Consider the following 27,406-nt stretch of genomic DNA (forward strand, 5'->3'; position numbering starts at 1 on the left):
TGGCCCTGCGACAGACTGGCGACCTGTCCAGGGTCTACCCCGCCTCTCGCCCTATGACAGCTGGGATAGGCTCCAGCGCCCCCCGCGACCCTGAAAAGGAGAAGCGGACGCGAATGGATGGATGGATGGTATATATTTATTACACAGAAGAAACTGTATAACATGGATTTTTATAAGCTGCAGCTACAGGAGACCAACTTTGTCCTGAGGAAAACTGTATATAGCAGCAACATGCACGTCAGTGTTTGTGTGTGCATGTTTGTCTGAGTAAAGCCCAGCAGAAACTGATGGTTGGTTAAATCTGAGTACAAGTTTGGACTGTACATTCGGTTTACAGGATGTGTCTTTGAACATCAAAGCTGTAACCATGTTTAACAAGAAATATACACAGCAAATTCAAAAGTGTTAAATGTTTTGGTGTTAATAGTCTCCTTGCAAAAGTAGAGTTAATTTTACTCTAAGCAGAGTCACATTCTTTTAATGTAACTCTGAGGTGTAAAATGATAGTAGTTAAAATCGAGTGTTAAAAATGAGTGTTTCTCTGTCAAATCTGGAGGTGTTAAAATGGAAACATTAACTCCTACCTGGTATATAACATATACCTCCTACCTGGTATATAATGATGTGCTACGTGACCGCTAGCGACACAGCTATGTTAGCATAATATAAACAAGCTAACTTTTTTCCCACTCGATAAAAGTTAACGTGAGTGTTCTCGGTGGTCAGGAACAAATGTAATCGCATGGCAGGATGCTGTAAAAGGACCAAACTTCAGCCAGGAGAACAACTGAGATAATCCATCCACATATGAGGTTAGTTATTCATATACTGCTGCATGGGCTGGGCTGTAGTTACATCCTAAGGTTTTAAAAACTGAGCTTAAATAAATGATTAGCGGTAATAAAAGCCGAGGGAGGTCAACAGTGATCACTGACTGTTTTAGGAGCTTTTTGAGATCAAATAGAAGAAAATACATAACATTAAACATGTTAACAACACAAAAGCCATATTAAACGCAGACTACTTTAGACCCGGAAGTAGGATTCGTCGCGTCATCACTGAACAACCGGATAGAGTAAATTCACAGACTCCGCCCCCAGCACGGCTCCAATCGAAGCTGAAGTGAAGCCGTTTCAGAACATTTTGCTCTACATATTTGAGTTGTTTGCCATGCTTGGTAAGTCATTTTTTCAAAGATTGTTTCAATTATTATTATGAGCTTTTACTTCTGTGGCTGTTTGGAGTTGAGACAAAGTTGTGTGAAAGGCATTAGCCATGTTGCTCGCTGATAGCATAATATTCTGTTTTAGCTAGCTGAAAGGTATTGTTTGCGGGCAAATACCACAGCCTTGAAAAAAGCTTGCATGTGAATTTTCAGTCAAACTTTTGGTCAAATACACCTAAAACAATGTCTAGAATGTGAAATGTTGGTATAATGGTGCTACTTGAAGCCTGAAAACGATCGCCCATAAAAAACACGAGCAAACAGCAGTAGCAGACGTCCTGACTGGGTTCTACGTTAGCATAGATCCCTCCAGAGTTTTGTGCACACGGTTTAGGTAAAAATGAAAAAGGTTGAGGTTTTACATTTAGTTCAGTATTACCTGTTGCCTGTGTCTTTGTCTTTTGGGAAAATACTTTACACAAGTAATGGCTCAAAGAGGATTCCTTTTTTCTTTTTTTTTTACTGTGCTGCAATTGTTTACTGGATTATTTGTGCCATTAATTAGTGTCAACTAATTTATATTCGATCTCCGCACAGGATATGCTTGTGAAGATGGAATATGGGGGAGAGCAGAAGTGCGTTGAAGTTCCACAAAGGGATGAATGAAGGACATGCATATTGTATTGAAGAAATAAGTGATGAGATGCTGTTATTTGCATTTACCATGTCAGACCTTTTGATAAACAAAATTCTAATGAAAGTGAGAACATGTATACTGTTACATCTTTCAGAAAATGTTTTGAAATTGTGGTGCACAGTTCAGAATAAATGTTTTTCAAAAACCATTGCATCTTTTTAGTAAATGTTTATTTCCAAAAGAAATTTCTAGAAGTTCAGAACAGTAAAATTCCCATTTTTTAGAATGAATTAGAAGATAACTCTTACGTAGTTAAACTAAAATACTCTTTGAGAGTTAATATATAAACTCTTAACACCAAGTGTTAAATTATCAACTCCAGACAGATTTGGTGTTTAACACTAAATCAGAGTTAACGTATCAACTCTCCAAAAAGAGTTAAATTAACACTCTCTGGTGTGGACCCATATAGACACTTTAATAGTGTTGAAATCAAATCCGACAGTGTTAATTTGGACATGCTGGATTTGCTGTGTAGAAGTACACTTTTACATCAACTGTTCACAGCTTCATGTTTTTATTTATTCATCAAAAAGAATTTCTGTTTGTTGACAAGAGTTTTTATCGTTTTATATTTTCTAATCTGGTTTTTCCTTATTTTGTTTTTGTTTTATTTTATTTTTTATTTTTTATTTTATTTTTTTTTAGTTTTGCAACCAATTATTTGAACACATTTTCATCCCTGGTGTTGCAGAGACATGCAAAAGGTGTCCTCTGGCATTAGTGTGGCCATGTTAGGAGTGGCATTGGGGTTTGAAGCCTTTCAGCCAGGAGACCACAGTTTCTGTCCTGTTTTAAATATATATATATATTTTTTTTTTGTGTCCCGTTTGGATCTTTAGCCATCAGAATTGTTGTCTAAGGCCAAGAAAGATGCCAAGCGGATTTATTTTACCAAGTGGATCATCATGGCCTTGCCATATTGGTCCATTTGATTGACCTTTATTATAATTATGAATTTATTTTATTTTCAGTTGCTACAAACGGGACAGACATGACTGTGGGATAGGACAGGGGGAAAGAATGAAAGAAAGAGAGGGAGAGAAAGAAAACCAATGGGGAGAAGAGACGGTGAGAAGGGGGGGAAGAAAGAAAGAAAAAAAAAACACCTGGGTCACATGTATGGAGAAAAAAAAAACAGAAGAGAAAGCAAACAGCAAAGAGCAACATAATAAAAAAAACAGCACCATCACAATAAACTAGCTAGCAGTAGATATCAGTAGATACTAAATAATAAACGATATTGTGCAGCACGCAAGATAGACAGCGCATAATGTGCTTTGAGGCAGCAGCCAAGAAAGCTGTAGTGCGCGTCTGTGAACACTCGTGTGTACACCTGTGTGCATACCTGTGTGGATCAGCATGCTTGCATTCCAAAGGTTTCTCCATGTAATGATCTGCTAGGGAGTGTGGGGAGCCACAGCCCCGTCCACCAGGGTTTTATTTTATTTCAATTCAGTTTACTTCTTGTTAGGTTTAGTCTCAGTAGTCTGGTTTTGATCTCTAGTCATTTTTACTGTATTGAGGGCAAATGTCAGAGGCAAAACAGATCAGATATTACAATAAAAACACATAACTCTTTGAAAGCAGGTGGTAAAGAACCCTAATGTATAAAGAAGGCATGAAATGAAACTGGAAACTACCTACTACTGGTTATTAGCTGTATTGTTGTTGATAGAAAAGGGTCCACATCACAAAATCCACAAATCCAAAAGGAAATCAAAACAACAAACATCCCCAACAGGCAGAAAACATGATGAACTAACTATTCTGTTGCTCTCGTTCCCAGAATATGATCACACATGCTCTCCACAGTTACAGCTGTGAGTCTATTCAAATTAACTAGGGAGCAGCAGGTTTCTACTAAAACCAAGCTGACATTAGCCAGCAAAACATTACAGACTGGTTCAGTAAAAACACAACAGTTTTGTTCACAGAAAAAAACCACACAGTTTCTGTTTTGAAACAATTCAAATAATCATTCGATGACTTTTTTTTTTTTAAATAAAATGTTTGTCTCCACTCATCAATAATCTATAATGAGTCAAATGAAGTAAGAAGGGAAACTTACAATTTCTTTAAACTCTACCGAGTAGAATTTCGTCTCCACACCCGGACTTTGTCAGTGTGTTCTTGTCTCAACTCGCGTTGAGTTTCTCCAAATCCTCTTCGGCCATGGTGTTTACTCAGTTTTTAATTTTTACTTTCTCCACCCATTTGATACATCAGATTATGAAATACCACACAAGCAGAGACAAGTCACATATCATCAACACAGCACAGTGTGAAGAACAAAGAATGACCAATTTCACCTTTTGTGAATCTTTTGTACTTCTCAAAACATTTCCTATCGTTTGATTGACACAGCCTCTGGCTGTAGCCTGCCCACAGGAACAAGAGTTCACGGGTCACACGATCGGGGGGCCGACCAGGCGGGTGGCACAGGTGGCAGAGCTGGTCCGGAGGCCAGCCGCGCGGAAGCCAGCGGCGGCGGCGAAGGAGACGACGGAGCAGTTCAGGGGGCCGGCCGCGCGGAAGGCAGCGGCGGCGGCGGAGGAGACGACGGAGCAGTTCAGGGGGCCGGCCGCGCGGAAGGCAGCGGCGGCGGCGAAGGAGACGACGGAGCAGTTCAGGAGGCCGGCCGCGCGGAAGGCAGCGGCGGCTCTCCAGTGTCAGGCGTGCCGGCCATGGCCCGGCGGGCACAGGACCAGACGAAGCACAGGCTGAAGACGCTGAGGCCGGACCAGACGAAGCACAGGCTGAAGACGCTGAGGCCGGACCAGACGAGGACGAAGGCTCTGAGGCTGCAGCAGACGAAGGCCCGGAGGCTGCAGCAGACGAAGGCCCGGAGGCTGGACCAGGCGTAGCAGAAGGTGGCTGGACGGGCTCCTCGGGCCCTCCAGCAGACGAGGCGTGAGGCTGAACGGGCTCCTCGGACCCTCCAGCTGACGTGGCATGAGGCTGGTGCGGTTTTCCAGAACCCCCAGCTGACGAGGAAGGAGGCTGAACGGGCCCCTCGGACCCTCCAGCGGAGACAGGAGGCTGAACGGGCCCCTCGGACCCTCCAGCGGAGACAGAAGGCTGAACGGGCCCCTCGGACCCTCCAGCTGACGAGGCTTGAGGCTGAACGGGCTCCTCGGGCCCTCCAGCAGAGACAGGTGGCTGGATGGGCTCCCCGGGCCCTCCAGCGGAGACAGGTGGCTGAACGGGCCCCTCGGGCCCTCCAGCTGACGAGGTAGATGGCGGCGTGGGAGCCGCGGAGTCCTGGATGAGCTCATCCGAGCTCCCAGCAGGAGCTGATGCAGAGCCAGAGAGATTTGAGACCCCTGGCTGAATGTGAAGCTGACCAGCGGACCGTACTGCTATCGGGGACTGGGCTACAGGAGCTACTGGGGCCTGCGCTACAGGCGGCACTGGAGCTACTGGGGCCTGCGCTACAGGCGGCACTGGAGCTACTGGGGCCTGCGCTACAGGCGGCACTGGAGCTACTGGGGCCTGCGCTACAGGCGGCACTGGAGACTGCACTGAGGGTGGCTGCGCTGCAGGCGGCACTGGAGACTGCACTGAGGGTGGCTGCGCTGCAGGCGGCCCTGGAGACTGAACTGAGGGTGGCTGCGAGGGAGCTAACTGAACTGAGGGTGGCTGCGAGGGAGCTAACTGAACTGAGGGTGGCTGCGAGGGAGCTAACTGAACTGAGGGTGGCTGCGAGGGAGCTAACTGAACTGAGGGTGGCTGCGAGGGAGCTAACTGAACTGAGGGTGGCTGCGAGGGAGCTAACTGAACTGAGGGTGGCTGCGAGGGAGCTAACTGAGACTGAACTGAGGGTGGCTGCGAGGGAGCTAACGGAGACTGAACTGACCTGGGAGGAGAAACACGAGCAGGAAAAGGAGCAGGCTCAGAAAAAACTGTCCGAGAAATGGCAGGCTCAGGGTGCCGGCGGCGAGAGTGCCGCTTCTTTCTATCCGTGGAAGCGGGCGGGGTGAGTGGTGGAAGTCCCTGGCAACTCCGGGGACCCCCAAGAGCCAGTCGAGTCCCCCGGAAAGAGCGCTCGTCATGATCAGGAGCGAGCCACGGCTCCCTCCCGAACTCTTCCACTAGCTGTGCGCCTGCGGCGTGCTGCTGCCCCTCGTGATCGACGTCCAGGACCCCCACAGCGTCCGCGGGACGCTTCGTGGAGGGCGAGACAGGACGTAGCAGTGCGCGACGGCGGCGCTGACGCCGGTTCTTTCTGGAAGTGTGTACGATGGATGCTGGAGCCACCGAAGCAGAGGGTGGTGTGGCGGCGATCTCCTCGTCGTCCGCCCACATCCTTGCCAGAAAAGAGGCAGGCGAAGTAAAGTCTGAGCAGTGTGGGGAGGGCGAGCGGCTGGTCCGAGGCGGTGCAACAGGTGTGAGTTCCTCCTCTGAAATGAGCCAGGGCTTCCAACGAAGCTCGTCCTCCCGTAAAGCTAGCAATACCTGCTGTCGCTCATCATCGTCGAAATCTGTGGCCTCCACCATCTCGGTGCGCTGGGCTATGTAGCTTGACAGTGGCGGAGACGAACTGTGAGTTGATGGCGGTGCAGCGGTGAGCCTCAGAGTCCCTACTCTGACTGCCTCCGGCTCGCGAGGCAGCGGCAACGACAACCGTTTGCGGGTCGGAGTCGTAGGTGCGGAGGCGGCGTTTAACACCCTCTGGGCCAGCGTGCGGGCGCGAAGCTCCTCCTTCAGGGGGGCCAGAGAGTCGAACACCTCAAAAAGCTGGGGAAACCGCCGGAGCTGTGGCGCTTGCTGAAGGATTGCGTCAATGGCCGCCAACCCGGTGGACACCACTCTGGGGTCCGTGCACCCACAGATGCGCGTCATGAGCCGGCAGAGCCGTTGCAGCTCCTCCCCAATCTCGTCCGGACTGTCCGCTGGGTCTGACATGGTCAGATCGTACTGGAGGTCCGCGGAGGGTTTGTGAACTGCTGGGTCCATATCGTGGTCGCGTTCTTCTGTCATGTTTCGGCCGTGTGGCAGGCAGGATGAGGACCCAAATTGCAAACTCACAGACACAGGGGATAAACTCAAAATGCAGCTTTATTGCTGATAAGTGATAAACAATAACGATGATACAAAAGCAATACAAAACTACACTAAACTGGGAAAAGCTAAAGTAACATATACTGGAAGACACGGGGAGAACCACACACGGCATGAGGGAGAACACGACGCCGAACAGAGGGAGACTCAGACAGAAATACACAGAGGGTAAACGAGGAAAGTGGGCACACACGGGGAACACAGGTGACACTGATAATCATAACGAGACAGGGCGGGGTGAACTGAACATGACATGTAGAGGCACAGAGGTTCCGACAGGAGGAGAGAGAGCACGGGGAAAACACAGACATAACGGGCTGGGGAAACATGAAACAACCACAAAGGGAGACGAGGGCTCATCAATACATAGAGGGCACACAGGGGGGAGAGAGCCATGAAGGGAAAAACACTTAGGGAACAACACAACAGGGCAACTCAGAAGACATGGCCTAAATAAGGAACGAAATACGAGAATACAAAGAACTAATACTGGGCCCACATGGCCCAGGACCATGACAATAATTAGCTAAGACTGCTGGGTCTAGAGATGCTTTTTGAGTAAAGGTTTAACTACAGCCAGCTTGAAGGCCTGTGGTACATAGCTGATTATTAGAGATAGGTTGGAGAGATGGCTGACAGCGGAAGAGAGTAGACGTGTATTCGTGAGCTCTCGGCGGTAGGCCCAGGAATCTCTCTTTATCCTGATTTGCCCTCATACAATTCTGGACCATAGCAAGAGGCAAAGTTACTAAGGAAACTTCTGTATGGCAAGTTATAATTTGCGACACTCAAAACGAAAGAAAACGGCTAAAACTACAGGACACCTGCACACATTGGCAACAAGAAATATGGCGGATGGGGAGGAGGAATTGCCAATTAGCAAACTATTCAATTTTATCAAGGAAACTACAGAGGACCTCACGAACCACATTGACAAAAAAACGGCCGACATACAAACAACCCTGACGAAAATTGAATCCTCTCTTAATGCGCTTTCCGAGCAGGTTGAGGAGATGGAGGCGCGAGTGAGCGCAAACGAAGACGACATTAAAGATGCACACAACCGTGTCGATAAAATGGAGAAATTGACAATGCAACTCAAAGACAAAATCGACGACTTGGAGAACCGCAGTAGAAGGTCCAACCTTAGGATACTGAACATCCCTGAGCAAGCAGAATGCCGCGACGCTGTTGGATTTTTGGAGAAATTTATACCACAAATCCTGGGGAATGATAACTTCACCTCACACATTACCCTTGAAAGAGTACACCGCGTCGGGAAGAAGTCTGACAGACCACGGCCCCTCATCGCTAAGTTTCTGAACTTCAGAGACAAAGAGAAAGTCCTCAGACTGGCTAGAAGTAAGGGAGAGATGACATATGAGAATAAGAAAATATCTTTTTTTCCTGGATTACAGCGCAGACCTGCAACGCAGAAGAGACGAGTTCCGTGACGTGAAACAGAGGCTGCGAGAGAAGGAGATTGAATATGCTCGGATGTACCCAGCGCAACTTCGCATCAGGCACCAGGGATCTATCAAAATATTCTCCACTCCTGCCGAAGCACAACGTTATCTGAAAGATCTTCCGAGTGAGTAGACTAAAGTGATGTAATGTGATCTCAACAAAGCAATTCGCTCTTGTACTCTCAGATGAGAAGCCCTCCACTGTTAACTTTGGGGGTGGGGGTGAAATGAAGGGAAAAAAAGACTATAACATCAAGCATTGACATAGAAACTCTCCATCCTCCACTTTTCAGACGAATTGGAGATATGATTTATAGTAATCCAGTATTTGATAACTAATATAAATATTTGCTCATTACTCAGTTAGAATAATGTGTACAAATTCATAAAAGTACAGATTTTGTGTGCATTCATGGTCATGATAACAATCCAATACTGGATGAGTGTGATTACATCTTGATCTACCAGTTTATTTGTCCCTTAAGTTTTACGTTCTATATCCGACTGTAAAAATTTAGTACTTTGCTGTAAATATTTCACCAAGAGTGGCTAAAGTTTCAACCTTAACAGCTGCCTTGGCCACACTATTGTGTAGCTGAATTACCTACCTAATGTGGTTTTGTTACAGGGGTTTTATGAGGCAGGTTTTTATTTTAACGTTTTGGGGTTATGTATGGTCTCTTACCAAAAGTTTTACTCATACTTACACAACTGTTCAGATAGCTCCCTGGTCTAGGCTGTATCTTACTATTGTACCCATGTACAGAGTTTTACCACATCGAAACTCAGAAAAGCAGGAATGTGTTCAGAAATCCCCAGAGTTGAATACCATGACACGTACCTGTCCAAGACATTTATATATATAAAAAAAAGAACTTAAATTAAGGGTCATCTAACTTCTATATCTTGGAATATTAGAGGGATCAATTCACCCATTAAGGGGAAAAAAATGCTGACATACTTAAAGAGGCAGAGTGTAGATGTCGCTTTTATCCAGGAGAGTCACCTCACAGACGCTGAACAATTAAAATTACGAAGAGATTGGGTAGGCAATGTTTTTTACTTGTCATATACTTCCAAAGCAAGAGGTGTTACGCTGCTTATTAAGAAACATCTGAACTTTCAACTAAATTCAGTTGAAAAGGACAAAAATGGCAGATTTTTACTTGTAGATTGTGAAATAAATAGAAATAAGATAACTTTGGTAAATATATATGGGCCCAACTACGACGACCCTTTATTCTTTAACAACTTAATAATGAAAGTGGCTACAGTTGAGGGCCAGTATATTGTGGGTGGAGACTTTAATTTGGTCCTAAACCCCTAAACCCAAAACAGCTTCACTCTCCAAGGCAGCAACAGCACTGAACCAGGGTATGAAGGATATAGGCATAACTGATGTGTGGCAAAACCTCCATCCAGGACAGAGGGACTTCTCCTTTTTTTCAACAGTACATAATACACACTCTAGAATTGATATGTTTCTCTTACCACAAAATATGACGGCAACAGTGATAGATTGCTCCTGCTTAGCAACTACTTTTTCAGACCATAATCCCATCAAACTCTCCTGGGCTACCAATATGTCGCAAAGTGCAACCCACAGGTGGAGGTTTAAAAATTATATGCTAATTTATGCACCAGCAGAGCTGAAGCAGCCATGGCCAGAACTAGATATCACTACTACGAATTTGGAAACAAAACAAGTAAACTACTGGCCTGGCAAATTAAGAAAGAAACATCTGATAAATTTATACGGACAATATTAACGGAAGATGATAAACCTCTTGATGAATCAGCACTTATAAATGACGAGTTTAAACGGTTCTATGAAGATCTGTATAAATCTGAGCGAGGGGTTGACAGTACTGCTGCAAAAAGATTTATAGATGGAATAACCCTTCCTAAATTACATAATGAGGACAAAGAACTGCTTGATGCAGATATGTCTGAGATGGAGGTACTTCGAGCCCTCAAGTGTTTACAAATTAATAAGACCCCTGGACCAGATGGATTCTCAGCTGATTACTATAAGGCCTTTTCTAATAAATTATTGACGCCACTTACAAATATGATTAAAGAAGCTTTAGAAAATAATAAATTACCAGAATCATTGGAAACTGCAACAATCACATTACTGCCAAAACCGGGCAAGGACAAACAGAGATGTGACTCTTATAGACCACTTAGCCTCTTAAATGCAGATTATAAAATATTATCTAAAGTAATTGCACTCAGACTGGAAGACATTATGCCTAAGATAATACATGCTGACCAAACAGGCTTCATTAAAAACAGACATGGAGCAGATAATGTGCGGCGTTTGCTCCATATACTGAACACTGCTCAAAAAAACCAAGACCCCCTGCTAACAATCTCCATGGACGCTAATAAAGCATTTGACAGGATTGAGCCAAACTTTCTATTTCAGGCAATGGAAGCCATGGGCTTCAGAGAAAAGTTCACCCGCTATGTTAGGACACTTTTTAATGCCCCCAGAGCCAATATCATAACAAATAATGTGCTTTCAGGCACTTTCTCTTTAACTAGAGGCTGTAGACAAGGCTGTCCAAGCTCCCCGTTGCTCTTTGCGATTGCGATCGAACCACTAGCAGTTGCCATTCGTATTAGTGCCTCCATATCTGGAATCAAATTTGGCACAAGTGAACATAAACTTTCTCTATACGCAGATGACCTCCTACTGTATATAACGGACCCTCTTAAATCAATTCCCTCTTTAATGAAGTGTCTTAAAGAATACAGTGCAGCCTCAGGATACAAGATAAACTATACCAAAAGTGAGATTATGTCATTGAATATACAAGACAGCCGTATTAGAGCTCTTACTGACCCATTACAGTGGCGTAATAATGGCTTCACGTATTTGGGTATACAAATTGGTAAATCCAAGGATCAAATATTCAAACTAAATTATATCAAACTGTTGGAGCAAACCAAACTTAATATTCAGAGATGGATGGCTTTGCCATTATCCCTCATAGGGAGAATTAATGTTATTAAAATGAACACGTTGCCTAAGTTCATTTACTTATTTCAATGTCTCCCTACAAATGTTCCTAAAAGTTTCTTCAAAGAGCTTAACAAACTCATAGCTTCTTTCATATAGCAAAAGAAAAATCCAAGAGTCAAACTCTCCTCACTACAGGCCCCATATTCAAGGGGAGGACTGAATTTACCAAACTTTAGGAACTATTATCTTGCCTCCCAGTACCGATCAATTTGGATCTGGCTACATGCAGAGAGGAGTGAGGTTCGATGGGTTCCAATAGAACAACATGAGGTGAACCCCATACTATTAAAAGATGTTCTATTTTTAGGGACAAAAAAATGTCTATCCAAGCTCACAAACAATTTGACAATATTAAACACCTTCTGTGCCTGGCAGGAATCAAATTCAAATTCAAATTTTATTTGTCACGTACACAGTCATACACAGTACGATATGTAGTGAAATGCTTGGACAACTGCTCGTGACCTAAATAAAACAAAAAAGGAAAAGGCTATGAATAAGATAGGAAATAAATATGAAAAATTAAAAAGGGTAAATTTAACTATGAAGGAATAAAATATAAATTAAGGTTAAAAATGAAATAACTGTACAACACAAATTAGAATGAAGGGTAAATTTAACTGGGAAGAATAAGATAAAATATATAAATTAAAGTTGAAAATAAAATAACTGTACAACAAAATACACAATATAGAACTATATAAGAATGTATGAAGAAATCTAAATATAAATAAATATATACACAATAACAGCAGCTGTACAAGTATTAACTGGAATGAAGAATATAGTGACCAGTGTTGTGCAAAACCAAAGTCCAGAATGTCCAGTGTGTGTAAGAACTGTATGTGTGGGTCAGGACTGTGTGGTGGTGTGATTGAGAGACCGTATCGCCTGCGGGAAGAAGCTCCTCCTCAGTCTCTCTGTGTTGGTCTTCAGGGAGCGGAATCGCTTTCCTGACCTCAACAGAGAGAACAGTCTGTTGTTGGGATGGCTGAGGTCCTTCACCATCTTCCTGGCCTTGGTCCAGCACCGCCTGCTGTAGATTGAGTGCAGGTCAGGTCAGAATCCCACTCACTTCTAAAAATAAATATCTCTTTTCTTAGAAGGACACCCCTATGGGGCAACCCTGACCTCTCTCATCATATTCCTGACCCAATACTGCAGGGATGGAAGGACAGAAATATTCAAACTGTTGCTGACTTATACAATAATGATTCATTTATTGACTTTCAACAACTAAAGGAAAAATTCAAACTCCCAGGACAAAGTTTCTTCATATTCCTACAAATAAGAGATTGGGTCAAAGAGAAATCCAAAGGATTATTCCCCGAGATACCAAAAGAAAGTCCTCTTGAAACGCATCTTTGCACCAAACCATGGAAGTCAATAAAAGGAATAGCATCTTCTGTATATACTATTATCAATGAAAGTTACCTGACCATAACAAAATGTCTATAAAAGGAAAATGGGAGACAGACCTGGGCCATGTCTATGAAGAGGTAGAATGGCACCATTTATTGGAACAGGCACAGACCATGTTAATTTCTACAAAACACAGGCAAATGCAATTTAATATATTTCATAGGATATACTACACCCCTTATAGGTTACATAAAATTGATACTAATTATTCCCCCAAATGTTTGAGATGTAAGGTGACAGATGGTGATCTTCTGCACATGCTGTGGAATTGCCCAGTGATAGAAGAGTTCTGGAGACGGGCCATTGAAATAATCTCAAGGGTAATGGGGATCCAAATCGAACTGGACCCAAAACTATGGATTCTAGGTGACACAAGTTCTATACATGTGAATTATCATAAGAAATATTTTATTTTACTTGCGAGTACTGCAGTGAAAAAATGTATTCTGCTACATTGGAAATCTGAAAACTCTCCAACACTGAGACACTGGATTAATGAGCTAGCGTCCTACTGCACACCTGAGAAGATATTGCATAGTGCAAAAGGGAAATATGGAACCTTTGAAAAAATTTGGGGCCCCTCCCTGTCAGTACTACCGTCTTTGGACCTAACAGATCATAGAGATGACGAAATCCCCCTGGGTCTGCCTTGAGTTGATCCCCGGTTAGGCCCTTCTGACTCGATTTCCTGAATTCTGCAGTTTTATCTTGTGGGATGTTGATTCCTGTGTATGAGAGTTTCTATAGATAGGTGTAAATATGGGCTGTCTGGTTACACGAATGTGATGAGGTTGAGAGCCATACAGGGGTAAAGGGGTGGGGGGATGGTGGGAGGGGTTCACATGATGTGTTTTCTGTTTTGCTCTTTTTTCTTTTTTTTTGAATTCTTTGTTTGTTTGTGTGTTTGTTTTAAATTTCTGTAATGATCGATATTGTCATTATTAATTATGCCTGTATTTTCTGTGTTTGGTTTTCAGATGTTTGAGGTTATCCTTGAAAGGCATAGATACAAGAGTGTGCACCTGGGAGTGCTTTTGTGGTCACAATGGCCTGCCATGCTGTGGTTATTTGATGATACTTGCTCTGTCCCATAGTTGTGAGTTTTCTGTTTGTTTGTTGGTTTGTTTGTTTTTTTTTTTGGGGGGGGGGGGGGGGGTTGTTTGTTTTTTTGCTTTGTGTGTCTGTTTGTTTTTGTTCGTTTTTCAATTTAAAAATGAAAATAAAGCTTAGGGAAAAAAAAGAGATAGGTTGATCATATTTAAATTCAAATTGAAATGTTATTTGTCACGCACATAATCATACACAGTACGACATGTAGTGAAATACTTATTGCTGTGCAATGCCCAACTATTTAAGTACAGTAAAGAAATTTACAACATTTACAGATTGAAAATATAGAAATTTACAGTAAAAAACAAAATAATGTGCAAATAACAATTTAGGAAGTGCTAATAAGAATGCATGCAGTGACGTGAAGCATTACAGTCAAGTCCTACACCTTGTTCAGGGCCCGGACAGCGTGGGTTGGTGCTTCCTGCTCTAGCCTTTGTTTGTAAACAGGCATAAGGAAGGTGGCGGCATGGTCCGATTTTCCAAATGCCAGAAAACACTGTGCTTTGTAGCAGTCCTTGAACAGAGTGTAGAAGTGGTCTAATGTCTTAGGGCTCCTGGTGGGGCTGGTGATGTGCTGTTATAGGTTATGAAGTGTGTTTGAGATTTACTCTGTTAAAGTCTCCCATAATAGTAAGCACGGCGAAGTGAATGAAGTGCTTGTTGTTGTGTAACAGCCTCAGGTAGCTCAAATAAGGCAATGACCACAGTGAAATCTTGAGAGAGATAGAAAGGGCAACTTTTAATAATCAAAAGTTCCGGATTGGGTGAGCAAGAGTATGTGAGTGGAGAATTGCTTGCTCTGTCCCACCATTTGTTGTTAGCCATCAGACAACCTCTTTTCTGCCCTGACTCTGTTTTCTGTCCATGCGGTAAACCGAAAAGAAGTCTGCGAGCTGCAAGACGTAGTCCAGTATCGCTGGTTTTAGCCATGTCTCACTGAAGCAGAGGTGGCAGTCCCGGATGTCTCTCTAGAATTAACTCTGGCCCTGAAGTCTTCAAGCTTGTTCTTGATGGACTGAACTTTGGGTAGCAGGATACTGGGCATGGGCGCATGATGTGCAAGGAGCCTGTAGCTTGTTACTGATGCCAGGTGCGTCCTTTGTTCTCTCTCAGGGTCCCCCTTGGCCAGGATGGGTCCAGAGTTAAACACGATGAATATTGTAGACCAAGAGAAACAAGAGTATCTCTACTATAGCAGATTTAAGGCAGCTAGACCATAAAGTAACAAAAGTTAGCAAAAAATTAAGAAGTTGGGTCAGAGCATTGTTAAAATACACCAATTCTTTGATCTTCAGGCTCAAGGAAGAACAGCACTCAGTGTGTAATGCTCAGTCAATAATCACTTTCATAAATACAATTCTCTTGATTCCATACAAAACTTTGAGCATTACAAATGTCTGGAAGGTAGATTTGCACAGGAGGGTGTCCAGCAAAATCTCGAAGTGTCTGACCATTTCTCACATTCTCATAGCTTCGGGCCCCCTCCAAACTAAGCATTCACATTCTTTCTCTCTCAGTGAGCCTAAGTCATGACCTTGGCTTCCTGTGCAGTATGTTTTGCTCTCCCTAATCAGAGAAATAAGGCCATGATTCTACACAAACAGCATTATCAGCAGTATAAGGAATGATAAAACAGTGTGTGTAATATTCCATTCTGTTAATTAATTTTATTACATGGACTTGGGGATTTTTTCATAGCTCAGCATCAAACATCATCCACTGGGGTAGTTCCAGCGGCACATTGATACACAGAAATCAACAACCTTTGTCTCTCAAAACTAGGTGCCTGCTGATCCCTCTCTAGTCTAAACAACAGTTGTTGAGTAACTTTTCACTAGAAGATGGTCCTCTGTTATCTCCCCTCATCTACTAATCATCCATCCGCTCTGTCTCCACCAGCAGCACCACACGTACCACATCCATCCTCCACAGGTAATGTTATATGATGTACATTATTAATACACCTAGTACTTGTTACTATCGTGGTCCACAGCAGATGGCACTACAGAGATCCAGCATACACGATGGATCCTCACACGGAAACTTGTGAAGATCCTCTGACCTCCTGTAGCCAGCACACAGATATTCACCCCCATTAGTTTGTGTTAACAAAGCAGCACCTCTGCACCGAGGACCCGAGCTTGAAGGATTAACCGCCCGCAGGGGCGAGATGGGTGTTTTTTTTTTAAATATATATATATATATATATAAACACCCAGCACGCCCCTGCGTATATATATATATAACACCCATCTCGCCCCTGCGGGCGGTTAATCCTTCAAGCTCGGGTCCTCTACCAGAGGCCTGGGAGCTTGAGGGTCCTGCGCAGTATCTTAGCTGTTCCCAGGACTGCGCTCTTCTGGACAGAGATCTCCGATGTTATTCCCGGGATCTGCTGGAGCCACTCGCCTAGCTTGGGAGTCACCGCACCTAGTGCTCCGATTACCACGGGGACCACCGTTACCTTCACCCTCCACATCCTCTCGAGCTCTTCTCTACCTATATATTCAGATAGATATATAGGTACAAAAATCCACCACATTAGATATATAGATGTATACATGTCATACAAAAATCCACTACAACATATTCTCACTGCGAGCCATACAGCGAAGGTGTTACTTTGTTGATGATGATGATGATGAGATGATGAGATGGCCTTTATTTGTCAGTTGCAGGTCTTTTGCCCACAACCGAGATGACAGACCTTGCCGACCGTACATACAATACAAACATCACATTGGGGAGACAGGTCAGGCTAGGTAGCGAGGAAAAAAAACATTGAAATGTGCAACACAAAAGGATAATACAGGAATGCACAGGTATCAACACACCATAACACAATAAACACAGACAGCAACATGGGAAAGAGTTCCAGTGTGTACATCTGATCTGGGACCGCTACAATCTTTCGACTGCGCCTCCAGCTGACCCGATGTCCACATCATGGGGGAGGTAAGCGTTGGAGGTGGCGTTGGATAGGGAGGGTGATGCGTCAGTGAGTGCTTATCAGTATCAGTATATGTATGTGTGTGCGTGTCCATAGTTCAGCTGAGACAGTGTCCTTCGCCCTGCCAGGCTAAGTAAACAGTCTTCCAGCCAACCCAGGTGGCCTTGTAGGGAATGGGAAGGTACAGACTCAACACAGTCGTTATCAGGGAGTTGTTGTTCGGCTTGAGCTGGCGCCGAAGGGGTAGCCGGGTTATGATGGTAATTGAGAATTTCAAGCTGTTTTTTAACACTCCGACACTGGTCTCTCAGTCTCCCATTAATAGCTGCGAGCTTCTCCGTGATGTTATTAGCCGTCGATTCTGTGGTCTTGTCACTCTTTTTGCTCACATAGCAGATTCTGAGACCTCACGACCGCAGCCAACTGATCCGAGGTGTAATCCAGCTCCGCCCAGAGATGTTGTTCTGAGTTGATTCTTTCCTGATATAATCCAACATACATACGCTCAAAGGTGTTATTCTGAGCATTCACTGCAGTCGTAAGCGCCTCCAAGCTCTTAACCATGCTGCCTTCAGTGAGCCCTTTCTGAGAAGTCGCACCTGTCATTCCAATCCCAGCGGGCAGCCTTGTGGGGGTTTGAACAGCCGGTTCCGCTCTCTTAATTCTCCGATAAGTCAGGGCCAAGCCAGCTCCGATCAGCAAGAACCCTGTTATCATGGTTCCGAATAGGTAGATATCTTCAGCGTCCTCGATCGACAGTCCCGCCAGGCACACGATCCTCTGCCACCCGTCCATCGTGTATCCGGCAGGGAAAGTCCCTCCAGGGCACTCGGGTTCTCCCGAGCCCAGACTTCGTTAAAGGGTGTCAATAGCATTCAGAGACCAGTTGATCAAATCCATAATTCTCTTTTAGGTTTTAGACACAGACTGTGAGAGAGTGTTCCAGGGAAAGTAATACAAAAAAGACACGAGACTAGACAAGGACATAAGAACTAGCAGGAAAGATAAGGGAGAGGAGAAAAGTGCGTCCGCCTCCTCCGAGAGCCGAAGAAATAATGTTCCTGCTCAAAACAACAAAAAATCTGTTAAAAGCAGTAAAATCCTGAAATCTGCAGTATAGTCAGTCACCTCTGATTATTTCTCAGTTGCAGTGAATAGAAAATGAACTGTAGGAAACTAAAAAGAAGAAAGAAGAAGAGAAATAACAATTTTACATAAACCAGGGCCTGACCAACCCTCCTTGGATGAGGGTGTCTAGTGATATTGGCCGAAACACCTGATGAATCCAAGGTCCACTATTGATGATGTGTCCCAATTTAAAATGATAATCTAGATCAATCTCTAATCCCTAAACCTTACCAAGGAAGGAAAATGGCAGATAAGCCTGGGTAAAAGACCGAAAGTGTCATGGTGCTGGGTCGTTGACCCAGCATTTTGTGTTTATTATGATTATTTTCCTCTGTTCTAGTTATTCTGATTTTGGTATTCTGTGTCCCCCCCCCCCCCCCCCCCTCCCCTTGTGTCCGGTTCGTGTTCTAGATTTCCTGTTTTATTCTGAAGGTCTCTGTCTGTTGTCATTGTGTTCAGCTTGTGTCCTTCATCATGTGTATTAGGATCAGCTGTTCTTCCCTCCTGTGTGTGATTACCCGATTACCTTGTGTGTGTATATTTAGTGGGTGTCGGTCTGTGTTCGTTGTCGGCTCGTCTGTGCTTCTTGGTGTCCTATTCGTTAGTCTGCGTCTCTCTGCCTTTCTCCCCGTTTCTTGAGAATTTCAAATTTGCTCTTTAGTTTTTCCCAGTTTAGGTTTCCATTAGTATCTCTCATGTTTCATTTCCCGTTTTTGTCGCCGTGCCACTCTGTAAATAAACGCCACTCTCATCACCAGTCGCTTGCTTGCATTTTGGGTCCTCGTTCATCCACTGCACGACTGCTACCCCAGCCATGACAGAAAGTTGACACATACAATGATGTGTGCTGCTGGCAAAGTTTCTGGGCTGCCTTTCCTCATAACAGCCATCCCTCAAGAGTCTCTCCATCTAAAGCAATCCATTATCAGGGACTGTAACATCTAGCCCTTTTAACTGAGAACTCTGGAGTGATTCAGTGACCACTGCGAAAGGGCAGCTGACAATCAGAGAAAGACCAGATGACAGCTTGGAAAGACTGCTGACAGGAGGGAACAGACCCTAACGGAGCTGGTGTAGGTAAGTGCCTCATACCAGCAGGACCCAGCACTTTTTAGCGAAGCTGGGTGCACCCATTATTGCTACAGAAATCTCAAAAGAGAAGATATCCCTAGGGTCTGCGAGAGCAGAGGGGGAAGAAGACCCTTTCTGGACAGATTTAATGGCAACTTCCAAAAAAAAAAAAAAAAAAAAAGATTTAATGGCAACGAACCACGGAACGGTACGGTACCAACGATGAATAGAACCAACCAGCTAATAATGGACCATCAATGATGGTAGGAAGGAAGTCGCAGAACTGCATTTGTGGCTGGTCAAAGTCCAGAGGCAGTCCAGAGGTTGAAGTCCAGAGGCAGGAGAATCCCAACAGTCCTCAGGGTATCAGCACCCCTTTCGAAGTTCATTGTCGTACAGACTCCCTCATAGACTCCAGATCAGGACTCAGTCAAATCCAGCCAGTAGCAGTTCCCAGTCAAGAGCTTAGCCAGCCACACTCAATATTAGATTCTAGCTCAGGGCCCGGCCATTTAATATCAGCCCCTAGCTTGGAGCTTAGCCACCAACAGCTAGGAACACACTTGTGTATAGATGTAAGCCAGCCACAATCAACACTACGTTCCAGCCCAGAGCGCATCCAGAAACAGCCAACAGAATCTTCCAACACTCTAGCTACTAGCAAGGGAATGGAATATGGAAGGCAGGAAAGATCAGCTTCTGTGGCCCAGATACAGAGAGAAAAATTTGACACTAAGCTAACCTAATCCGGGAGACTAGAAAACAAACGTGACAACCTTAAACATGAAAACCAGGCGAGGATGCATAGAAACTTGGAGACATGGTGTGAACAAAGACAATGCAGCAATGAATAACAGCAGACCTAAATACACATGAGGGTAACGAGGGAAAACAAAACACAGGGTTCATAGCTAGGATGAATGAACATAGTGAGAAGACAAGAGAAAGCACACTGAACATGGGCTGCGAGTCACAATAAAAAATCAGACGTAAGAAGCACAGGCTTGACATAACAACAGGGAAACAAAATCGGAGATGGAAAACAGACATAAGAAACAAATACAGAGAACATGACAGTTAGGGAGAACAACCCGCCTGATAGAATCATACAAGGGAAAACATAATCAAGACGAGGCAAGAAACAGAGGGAGAGAGGAAGCAAGAGCAACACAAAGGCAGACAAAGTCATCACTGAGACAAGCAAAGGGCGATGGAGACTTAAACAGATAAAAAAAACATAGGGCGGAAACAGACACGGGAGGAACCTAACGAGACAACTAACTAAAGTTTAAACCATAGGAGTTAGGACAGAATCATACAAAAGGCATAAAAACTCAACCATGACACCATTCTGTTGACATCTGTTCAAAAACATATCATAATCAATTGTTTTTATCCTTTACAAATATGCAATTATGTCCTTATTTACCACAATATCACCTATATTTGTCATGTTGTAAGAAACTGACAACAGCTATAATATATACAGAAATAGGACCACCATACACATCTGCCTGTTGTGGGGGTGAACAAAAAGTATTTGACCAGCATAATATAATCTGCAGTATGATCATTGCTTTAACAATGTAACAGATAGCTTTAAGATGGCCTTGAGATGTTTATGATGATGTTAACTTTGTATTTCAGGTGCAGTTATAACTATTTTATACATATTGCATATCTGTGCTTATTTGAGTTGATGTTCAGGTTCATTAATGGTTGTGAGCTTCATCTAGTGAGAGTGTCTAGATGATCCATGTTGAGGGAAAACTAGAACATAGAAGGAATTGCAGTACATGCTTACACAACAGTTCATTTTAATATCTTTTATATGTTCATATTCTTGTATTAAGCTTTTAGTAGGGGTTCTTGATTAAAACATTTATTTAGTAGAGGACACATACATAGTTTCAGTTGTTGCATATCAGAGTGGCTTCTGTCTCTCTGTCTGGTTAGAGGTTAGGAGCTAGTCGCGAGGTGAAACAGGGTGCAATTGTGGTTAGCACACAGACACACACTCAGTTAGAGAATCATTTATAGGTGAAAGTTTAATCATGTTTTGCTGATGTTGCAAAGAGCAGTTTGTCGCAGAACTGCTGCTGTTATGAAGATGGAAGACGATGTTCTTTTAAACTGTGTTAAAAGGTCATTGTGGTTTTGATTTGATCTATGTATAAAATGTGTCTGTGACGCATGAAGGGGCGTCAGTAAACAAACCCTGATGCTATAAAATATCTGTTCATGCTTTGATTGAGTCGAGGACTACTGGCTGTCTGCGTACAGAGTGTCTTCCCACACGTGTGTTCATTAAAATCATTGTTTGACCAAAGATCCTCTGGACCATGGGTGGTGTGTACTCTCCTTCCTCAACTTTGAATCTTAACACTGTCTACAGTTTATTTTTAAGTTGTGAAATGGTAGTTCTGACATGGTATATTTGCTGGATTCGTAGCTAGCTAGAGCTCCTACTATAGATTGCCAGCATATGGCAAAGATTATAAACTTTATTTAAGTACTGAACATTTTAGCAATGGACATTAGCCTAAATCTACATGACTAAATGGAACACATTTTACAGCCAACAGCGCGTCTTGCCAAGCCAAGCGCGGATAATGAGAGTTCTTCGACATCGACGAAATAGTCTCTGCCCTCTGCTCCATCTCACTGGCAATGTCCCTCGATATGCGTGATATGCTGGACATTTTCAGGTAAAAGACGGCCCCAGCAAAATGCCCAGGCGCAAGCACTGTTATTCTTCTCCTCTGTGGCACCTAAAGTGTGAACGTAACATAAAGTGGCCAGCTCTCTGACCAATCAGAGAGCTCCTTGCATCCCACAGTGTGGTTTATTTGCATTGCAGCATGATTTTTAAAATGAAGTTGCTAATCCAGATGCTAATCCAAATGTTAATTAATGAGCTAATCTGTTAGTGAACAGAAAAGGAAAATGGATTTTAAAATGAGGAGTGGAAATGCCATTTTAAATTGTGTTTAAAAAAAAACATTTTGAAACTCATTGTTTTAATGTGGAATCTGAAAATGAATTTATTTATTCTTGAATTCATTATTTATGCAGAGAATTATTTATTTCAGTGTGCGTGGCTCTTGTGGTCTTCCATACTTTATTTCTATTTTATTTTTAACTGCTTTGATTTTCTTTACCTTTCAAAAATGTAACTTCACCTGGAGAGCTCTGCACAAGAATTCCAGCGTGCATGGACTGCTGGTCCTGTACGCAAATGGTAAATAAAAATCTTGACTGCTGAGCCAAACACCAACAAGATTGTTTTTCTCACTCCCCCAATTTCTCTGCACTGTTTTGTATATCATGTTTGAGTTTGTGTGGTATTTTATCTATCAAATTCCTGAGGCATACTGATGGGTGAAGTGAAACACACACACAGCGTTTGGAGCTGGAATAGCACAAGTTGAGACAGGATCACACTGAAAACCCTTTGGGTGTGGAGTGAATGTGCATTTCTGCACTCTTTGAAGAAACTGCAAGTTACAGCCACTGCAGCAGATTTACATCACGTGGTTTCACAGGACGTAGTCTGGACCTCAGCGCTGAGGAGAAGTTCAACCAGCTCTGCTTGCAGACCGGCGTCCTTCCTGAAAATATTGTTCATCTTCCTAAAACCGGTACTTTTACATTGGTGCTGAAGTTCTACATAAAAACAGCCTGAAATATAAATTGATGTTACCTCACACTTTCCATGTTTCCTTCTACAGAGGAGTGTCCGCTTGTGTGTTTTGTCTGATCTGTTGTTGATCGTCTCACCGACACTGCATAAAGATCTGACACCATCTGTTATGGAAATGTGACTGAGCAACATCTGTGGCAGTTTTTAACAATAAAAATGCAAAAATCTAGAATGTTTTTCTTCATTATTCATCCTTTAAATGAAATAAACTGAAGCACATCCATAACAACACGATTCACACGAGTATTTCACGATTCTCCACAGCTGTGATCACCATTTTCTTTGTGTATTTGTAATAGTTTTAACAATTTCTAGTGTTGGACGGCTAAAAGATGAATAAATAATCATCAGATGGACCCATTATGAAAATAGTATTTGCTTCCATCTGACAGAGTTACCCTCAGCTCAAATAACTGTGACATTAAAATGCTGTTTACAGTCTAAGTGCCTTGTTCAGTGAATTTCACACACAAAACATTCATACTTTCATACCTGAATGTGTCCATACAAGTGTAGGACTGTCTCAGAAATGATCATTTGACTGTTAGATGGTTTTCCCTCCATAAGCCTGGTTACGCTGGAGCTTTCTTCCTGTTAAAGGGAGTTTTTCCTTCCCACTCTTGCCAAAGAGCTCACAGGGGGTCATATGATAGTTGGAGTTTCCTCTGTTTCCTCGGTATTGTTGTTCAGTCTTTACCTTACAATATAAAGCACCTTGAGACTACTGCTGTTTTGATTTGGTGCTATATAAATAACATTGAATTGAAATTATTTTTTCTTTTTTATTTATTTGCTAGTTTACATGAGCCAGCGTGTCTCAGGGAAACAATATTTAGACCTTTGTTATTTGAAGCCAAGCCTCGCTTATTATTTAGTTATTATTCTCCCTCTCTTAACCACGCTCTCTTACAGTATCCTCACCATTTACCCATCTTACCACGAGGTAAGCATGAGTCTTTATCTGGAGAAATAGTGTGTACGACAGTGTGCAGGTTACAGATGGTGAACACTGATTTTCACTCATTTGGATTCATTAACATGCATCAAGGAAAGAACAAAACAGGTTGGAGCACATTTTATAAATCTGACAATAATTTTCATGTTGCAGTTATTTGCTGCAGCCCGATGTCCCCAGCAGGTCCCCGAGGTCCTCTGATCAGGGCTTACTTGCTGTAAAACAGACTAAGATGAGAACTAATGGTGACAGAGCTTTTGCCACTGTGGCCCCGACACTGTGGACTCTCTCCCTGAGATATTAAGAACTGTGGACTCGGTTGTTGTTTTTGAAAAAACCACTCAAAACTCACCTTTTTAAACTGTTTTTGGTTCAATTTCTGCCTGTTTTATATTGTCTGTTTTACCCTTTATTATTTGTTATCTCATGTGCAGCACTTTGTGATTCTGTCTAGAAAGGTGCTACATAAATACAAGTTATTTATTATTTATTTGTTTGTTGTTTTTTGTTGCACACATTAAAACATGTCTTTGCACGTAGAAGTAAATGATGCCCAAGGAGTCTTCTCATATTCAATTCAATTCAATTTTATTTATATAGCGCCAAATCACAACAAAAGTCGCCTCAAGGCGCTTCATACACTCAACAAAAATATAAACGCAACACCTTTGTTACTGCTCCCATTCCCCATGGGATGGACGTAGAGACCTAAAATTCATTCCAGATACACAATATAACCATCCCTCCCAAACAGTGGTCACAAATCAGTCCAAATGTGTGGTAGTGGGCACATCTGCTATATTGAGATAATCCATCCCACCTCACAGGTGTGCCACATCAGGATGCTGATCTGACATCATGAGTAGTGCACAGGTGTACCTCAGACTGCCCACAACAAAAGGCCACCCTGGAATGTGCAGTTTTTTGCGCTATTGGGGGTCTGGGGACCCAGAACCGGTCAGTATCTGGTGTGACCACCATTTGCCTCATGCAGTGCAACACATCGTCGCATGGAGTCTATCAGATTGTCAATTGTGGCCTGTGGAATGTTGGTCCACTCCACTTCAATGGCTGTGCGAGGTTGTTGGATATTCGTGGGAACTGGTACACGCTGTCGTATACACCGGTCAAGCACATCCCGAACATGCTCAATGGGTGACATGTCCGGTGAGTATGCTGGCCATGCAAGAACTGGGACATTCTCAGCTGCCATCTGCCCTGAACAATGTGAACCATGATTCATCCGTGAAGCGCACACCTCTCCAACGTGCCAGACGCCATCGAATGTGAGCATTTGCCCACACAAGTCTGTTACGGCGACGAGCTGGAGTCAGGTCAAGACCCCGATGAGGACGACGGGCATGCAGTTGAGCGTCCCTGAGACGGTTTCTGACAGTTTGTGCAGAAATTGTTTGGTTGTGCAAACCAATTGTTCCAGCAGCTGTCTGGGTGGCTGGTCTCAGACGATCTTGGAGGTGAACCTGCTGGATGTGGAGGTCCTGGGCTGGTGTGGTTACACGAGGTCTGCGGTTGTGAGGCCGGTTGGATGTGCTGCCATATTCTCTGAAACGCCTGTGGAGACGGCTTATGGTTGAGAAATGAACATTCAATGCACGGGCGACAGATCTGGTTGACATTCCTGCTGTCAGCATGCCAATTGCACGCTCCCTCATTGCTTGTGGCATCTGTGGCATTTTGCTGTGAGACAAAACTGCACATTCCAGGGTGGCCTTTTGTTGTGGGCAGTCTGAGGTACACCTGTGCACTACTCATGATGTCAGATCAGCATCCTGATGTGGCACACCTGTGAGGTGGGATGGATTATCTCAATATGGCAGATGTGCCCACTACCACACATTTGGACTGATTTGTGACCACTGTTTGGGAGGGATGGTTATATTGTGTATCTGGAATGAATTTTAGGTCTCTACGTCCATCCCATGGGGAATGGGAGCAGTAACAAAGGTGTTGCGTTTATATTTTTGTTGAGTGTAGATACAGAGAAAAACCCAACAATCATATGACCCCCTATGAGCAGCACTTTGGCAACAGTGGGAAGGAAAAACTCCCTTTTAACAGGAAGAAACCTCCGGCAGAACCAGGCTCAGGGAGGGGCGGGGCCATCTGCTGTGATTGGTTGGGGTGAGAGAAGGAAGACAGGATAAAGACATGCTGTGGAAGAGAGACAGAGGTTAATAACAGATATGATTCAATGCAGAGAGGTCTATTAATACATAGTGAGTGAGAAAGGTGACTGGAAAGGAAAAACTCAATGCATCATGGGAATCCCCGGCAGCCTACGTCTATTACAGCATAACTAAGGGAGGATCCAGGGTCACCTGGTCCAGCCCTAACTATATGCTTTAGACAAAAAGGAAAGTTTGAAGCCTAATCTTGAAAGTAGAGATAGTGTCTGTCTCCCGAATCGAAACTGGAAGCTGGTTCCACAGAAGAGGGGCCTGAAAACTGAAGGCTCTGCCTCCCATTCTACTTTTAAATACTCTAGGAACAACAAGTAGGCCTGCAGAGCGAGAGCGAAGTGCTCTAATAGGGTGATATGGTACTACAAGGTCATTAAGATAAGATGGGGCCTGATTATTTAAGACCTTGTATGTGAGGAGCAGGATTTTGAATTCAATTCTGGATTTAACAGGAAGCCAAAACAGGAGAAATCTGCTCTCTCTTTCTAGTCCCTGTCAGGACTCTTGCTGCAGCATTTTGGATTAGCTGAAGGCTTTTCAGGGAGTTTTTAGGACTTCCTGATAATAATGAATTACAGTCGTCCAGCCTGGAAGTAATAAATGCATGAACTAGTTTTTCAGCGTCACTCTGAGACAGGATATTTCTAACTTTAGAGATGTTGCACAAATGGAAGAAAGCAGTCTTACATATTTGTTTAATATGTGCGTTGAAGGACATGTCCTGGTCAAAAATGACTCCAAGGTTCCTCACAGTGTTACTGGAGGCCAAGGTAATGCCATCCAGAGTAAGAATCTGGTTAGATACCATATTTCTAAGACTTTCAGGGCCGAGTACAATAACCTCAGTTTGATCTGAATTAAGAAGCAGAAAGTTAGCGGCCATCCAGGTCTTTATGTCTTTAAGACATTCCTGCAGTTTAACTCATTGGTTTGTGTTATCTGGCTTCATGGACAGATAGAGCTGGGTGTCATCTGCATAGTATCTGCCACAGGTTTTTATGACTCCACTTACATTAGAAAAATAATGTGATGGATAAAAGGGAAAACAGGAAAAGAAGACAGGCATGTGGATATCCTATATATTCTGTAAATGTAATAAACTTCATTTCACTTCTCAAATATCACTGTGTGTGTCTCCTATATGATATATTTAACTGACACTTTTTTAGTGTAACAACCAACGATTTATACAGGACACTAATGACTATTAACTAGGTTGCCCAAACTTTTGGATCCACTGTATGTCATGAGGACAAACAGAATTATAAAAGCCATGTATACAGAGCCTAAATTACCTTTAGGCTCTGTATACATGGCTTTTATAGAAGATTAACTGGGATTAGCTGGCAGAGGTTTGGAGCCAAATCCATGACAAACAACTCTAATAAGATGAAGTGTGATTTCATTCACACCAAAAACAATTGAATAGTAACAAAGTGT

The 27,406-nt window shown here is 43.3% G+C and overlaps 1 protein-coding gene and 1 long non-coding RNA gene across 2 annotated transcripts in view; both read left to right on the plus strand.

Moving 5' to 3' along the window:
• Positions 1–27,406, plus strand: part of LOC113029742 (NLR family CARD domain-containing protein 3-like) — a 97,783-nt gene that overhangs the window by 44,107 nt on the left and 26,270 nt on the right. Inside the window, exon 9 of the mRNA XM_026180733.1 lies at positions 22,630–22,683. Coding sequence (XP_026036518.1) covers positions 22,630–22,683 — 54 coding nt within the window. The remainder of the gene's footprint in view (positions 1–22,629; positions 22,684–27,406) is intronic.
• On the plus strand, positions 22,698–22,979 carry LOC113029747 (uncharacterized). Its single transcript, XR_003273489.1, has 2 exons — positions 22,698–22,748; positions 22,839–22,979. It is a non-coding gene; the product is annotated as an uncharacterized LOC113029747 (long non-coding RNA).

Source organism: Astatotilapia calliptera, chromosome 9 (genome assembly GCF_900246225.1).
Source record: "Astatotilapia calliptera chromosome 9, fAstCal1.2, whole genome shotgun sequence".
Lineage (NCBI taxonomy): Eukaryota > Metazoa > Chordata > Actinopteri > Cichliformes > Cichlidae > Astatotilapia > Astatotilapia calliptera.